This window comes from Palaemon carinicauda, unplaced genomic scaffold (assembly GCF_036898095.1).
Source record: "Palaemon carinicauda isolate YSFRI2023 unplaced genomic scaffold, ASM3689809v2 scaffold96, whole genome shotgun sequence".
Classification (NCBI taxonomy): domain Eukaryota; kingdom Metazoa; phylum Arthropoda; class Malacostraca; order Decapoda; family Palaemonidae; genus Palaemon; species Palaemon carinicauda.
This window is the reverse complement of record NW_027172269.1, coordinates 10026-15063: the sequence shown is the minus strand read 5'-3', so window position 1 is coordinate 15063 and position 5038 is coordinate 10026. Positions and strand designations below refer to the sequence as shown.

Sequence of the window (5038 nt, the reverse complement as noted above, 5' to 3'; positions counted from 1 at the left end):
TCCAGGGCAAGTACGCATTATCAATAGAGGCCAACTTCAATCACACTGCAAAAGAGAAAAAGCAAAAAGACAGATTAGTTATGGCAGTCAAAGCAAGGGAGAGCACAGACAGGTCTATTCTCTTCCCAAGCCAAAAGTAAAGTGACCCTTTCACCGGTGTGTGAGGGGGGGGGGGTAGCTAGCTACCCCTCCCTAACCCCGCTAACTAGCGGCGGGGTAGTAAACCCTCGTTAAAACTTTTATGGCTCGTCATTCAGCTACGCCGAAGTAATTACCCCATGTAAATAACGTGGTTTGTATTTCTGTTACGGAACAAACAAACAACCCGAAATTAAACCCAAATGAATGCACTTAGTAATAGAGTTAACAATAGGGTGAGCTATGAGCCCAAACAAATTGAGTTTCCAAAAACAAACCATGACAGCCTCTGGACATGATTACCGCTCTGTAATACAATCAATATACCGTAAACTTAATAACATCAGATATTCAATTTAGTAAACTCACATTAATACTGAAACCTGTAGAATTTATTCTTAAATAAATTGGGTTATGGACATTACCCAGCCCTGGGACTTGGAATATTATTCAGCAAAATATCTTTAAATCTTAACTTTATTTTTGTGAAACCTGAATACAGTACTGTACTAAAAATGCTGTAAAATTATTTGACGAGAAACTCTCTCTCCAGAGGGACCAATGCAGATTGAAGTATTTGAGAAGAACAATTGTGGAAATGAAAGAGAAACCAAATATTTAGATATTTTAATCAAGATTCTCCTCTCAAGGACAATCCAATGAAACTTATATAACCTAAACTAATCACTAAGACCATAAAAGAGATTACATCAACCAAATCACAAAATCCTTAAAAAATAATGATACTTCTCTACCTTATTACTCTACTTATATTCAACAAACAAACAAAAAGATATCTCCATACAATAGTACTTCTAAATAACTGCATCACTTCATATTCCAATACAAGTAGACTGGATTTTGATTCTTCCTTCCTGCTAACATTCATAACTTCACTACAGTACAAGAAGCAGGTAGAATCATCCAGTATTACTTTCAAAAAGAGAAAATGTCACCAACATTGTTTAAAAAGGCTTAATGCTGTATATCATTCTCTAAGCTTAATTTAGGCTGTGACCAAGCCAATCAACTACTGGAGCTGAAACTAAATCAGCAGACATTTCCAAGTTCAAACTTAGTACAAATGTTTTTTCTGTTGACAATGTTTTCATTTCCTGGTTTTTATAATGCTTATTTATTAAACATTGTTATTTATCTTGAAATAATCTCATTTTTCTCTTATATAGTTTATTCTTTACATTCCTATTTCTTCACTGCACCACTGTCAACTTTTTGGTCCCTTGGGCTAGTGGCAATTTGCTTTAGCACCTTGGCTTCTAATAGTAATAATTATGCTGATATGACAAATTTGGAAATAATTTGTATTTTTCCCAACTATACAAACCTGGAGCTCATTACAGCAGAGATGCATTTTGGCAACAGCTGGAACTAGCTGTGAAACGTTTAGCTACTTAGCGAAGGGAGAGCAAGAGTTGGACCAACGACTCTGCTCACACCACCACTCGTAACTGAAAGTCACTGTGCAATTGCGGCAGAACTTCCTAGGGAAAATGCACATTTTTTTCCAAATTTGTCATTTATTACTGCACTACATACAAACCCTAATGATATTTACAGTGGAGACTCACCGTTAGGTGGGTGTAAGTCCAAAAAACTAACTGGCTAGTGCTTGACCTGGGGGCTACTCTGTGCTTCGCATGAGCTGTTTGGAGGCACCATGTCACCTCGTAGACTCTGAGAGCTAACGGCCTGGGCAATCGTGCGAAGGGGTAAGAACTCTCATATCTATAATCTTTGCTGTTTTTTCTCCTTTATTCCAGATCACAATATCAGATTTTATAGCACCTCCTTCTATGATGATTCTTGAGGAAACCTTCAGAGCAAAATGCTTCACCACAGTCCGTGCACATGAATGGTTTTTCTTCCATGAGAGTTCTTAAACGTTTATCGAGTCTCTGTTTTAAATTATATGTTTTGCCACATTCATGACACTGGAATAGATCTCTCATGTGATTTCTTATGTTTAGTGAGATAGTTTTTCAAAGTAAAGAATTCGCTACAGACATCACACTTGTATGGCTTCTCTCCCGTGTGAATTCTTAAATGTCTAGTGAGATGTGATTGTATACTAAATGTTTTACTACAGACATTACATTTGTATGGCTTCTCTCCCGTGTGAATTGTTGAATGTGCAGTGAGAATGTGTTTCAGGGTAAATGTTTTACTACAGACATCGCACTTGTATGGCTTCTCTCCCGTGTGAATTCTTAAATGTCTAGTGAGATGTGATTGTCTAATAAATGTTTTGCTACAGACATTGCATTTGTATGGCTTCTCTCCCATGTGAATTCTTAAATGTTTAGTGATATTTGATTTTGTATTGAATGTTTTGCCACAGACATCGCAATTGTATGGCTTCTCTCCCGTGTGAATTCTTAAATGTTCAGTGAGAGTTGATTTTCTAATAAATGTTTTGCTACAGACATTGCACTTGTATGGCTTCTCTCCCGTGTGAAGTCTTAAATGTATAGTGAGATTTAATTTTGTAATAAATGTTTTGCTACAGACGTTGCATTTGTATGGCCTCTCTCCCGTGTGAATTCTGAAATGTTCAGCGAGATTTGATTTTCTAGTAAATGTTTTGCTACAGACATTGCATTTGTATGGCTTCTCTCCCGTGTGAATTCTTAAATGTCTAGTGAGATGTGATTGTCTAATAAATGTTTTGCTACAGACATTGCATTTGTATGGCTTCTCTCCCGTGTGAAGTCTTAAATGACTAGTGAGATTTGATTGTATGCTAAATGTTTTGCTACAGACATTACATTTGTATGGCTTCTCTCCCGTGTGAATTCTTAAATGTCTAGTGAGATGTGATTGTCTAATAAATGTTTTGCTACAGACATTGCATTTGTATGGCTTCTCTCCCGTATGAATTCTTAAATGTAGAGTGAGACTTTCTTTCTGGGTAAATGTTTTGCTACAGACATTGCATTTGTATGGCTTCTCTCCCGTGTGAATTCTTAAATGTAGAGTGAGAATTTGTTTCATGGTAAATGTTTTGCTACAGACATTGCACTTGTATGGCTTCTCTCCCGTGTGAAGTCTTACATGTATAGTGAGCTTTGATTTTGTAATAAATGTTTTGCTACAGACATTACATTTGTATGGCCTCTCTCCCGTGTGAATTCTTAAATGTAGAGCGTGATGTGATTTTCTAGTAAATGTTTTGCTACAGACATCGCACTTGTATGGCTTCTCTCCCGTGTGAATTCTTAAATGTACTGTAAGAGATAATTTATTAAAAAACGTTTTCCCACATTCACTGCATGTGCATCGCTTTCTAGCTAGAGCATTGGAGTTAACATTACCAGAGATACTTTTTTTTATCTGCTTCTCATTTATTTGATTCACTTCTTGATTCAAAACATCTTTCTGTAATAATTCTCTTCCACTGATTACACATGAAAGTCTTCCCTTTTCTTTTCCTTTATCCTCTTCCTTAACTGTTCTTAAGTAAGTGTCAACACTTTCCTCATTATCGACATCCCCTTTCCAATTTCCTGAACCGTTTTCACTCACTGATGCATGGTACTCGTAGGAATTTTTCAAGTTGCTTTCGCTAGAATCAAATATTTCTGGCTCTACTTTGACTTCCATTTTTGGGTCCAAGAAAAGAGCGCCATCATTAAAGAGAGCAACACTGCCTGACGTATCATTATTTCCTGGATCGATTGCAGGTGAAAATAGATCTTCAATTTCACTTTTCATTGAAAATTCAAAAGGTGCTTCAGAATTCATCATCCTCTCCCTATCACAAGATGACAAACCCCTTAATAATATTTTCAATAGACTTCAAAGAGGAAATTAACACTAAACTTCCTATTCTCAGACATCATACTGTACAACAAAAACTTCCAACATGACCCTTTCTTTTCCAGTCTTACGTCTTTTGCATATAACTTCAGTAGCCTTCAAGCTTTAGCGGCAAGAGGTGGATGATTCCTTCCTTTGAGATGAAAAGTCTGAAATAATAGAAAACTACATTCAGTTGGAGAAGAGCAAAACTCAATAAAAATAATGGCATTTTCTAAAACTAAAATAAATTCATAAAAATTATGTAATTTGTATTTTTCCTTAACATACAAACCACAGACTTTGATCTGTGTTCTATCTGTTCTTGTTACACATTTCAGGCATCTAAAAATCTCATATCCTCTGTAGATTCTATAATCCACAGCATCTCCTGTGACATTATTGGTTTTATTCTTTAAATAGTTTTCCCCTTGCTCTTCAAAAAGACAAAGACATTTCATCCAATGTCTTATTTCCTTTACTGTACTTCCTCTCCAGTCACCATCAAAATTGTCTTGCTAATACTGCTATGCACCTCAGAGCCTTCCTCCAGAATTATGAACAGCAAAAGGCTTTTTAGGGCTCAGGCCATGTCGTCCTGATGGAAGGTTCCTTTAAGTAGCTTCCTAGGGTATATTTGACTACAGTGATATTCCCAGAGAATTTACCTTAAGGTCTCCAGAATTCTAACTCATGGCATAAATATCCTTAAAGTTTCATTTAAGGATATCGCATAATATCAGGGGATGTATATCTTGATATGACACATAGAAATCTTCACCCCGAATAGCGTTTTCGCTTTGAGGGGGAAAGTGGCAAAAATAGAAGGGGAGCCGTTATAAAGGTACCCTTCCTCCGTTACTATTCGACTATCTAGATGGCGCCATCGTCGACGCCATGTTCATTCCTTTATCTGTAGCGATCTCGCACGGTGATTTTTCCGGTTGCTCTCTCGTTACTTTGGATTTATCATGCAATCCCCAGCCTCTTCTACGTCTGGAAAGTTGAGTATTTGACCTTTACATTGTATAAATTTTTAGCTCTTGCCTCACAGTGAAATTAAGTCAATTTAAGTTAACTTAGT

The 5038-nt window shown here is 36.6% G+C and overlaps 1 protein-coding gene across 1 annotated transcript; it reads right to left on the bottom strand.

Annotated features, from left to right (window-relative positions):
• Positions 1-783: 783 nt before the first annotated feature.
• On the bottom strand, positions 784-4098 carry LOC137637743 (zinc finger protein 83-like). Its single transcript, XM_068369885.1, has one exon. It carries the CDS (start codon positions 3901-3903, stop codon positions 2083-2085), a length of 1821 nt encoding a protein of 606 aa, XP_068225986.1. The 5' UTR covers positions 3904-4098; the 3' UTR covers positions 784-2082.
• Positions 4099-5038: the final 940 nt, after the last annotated feature.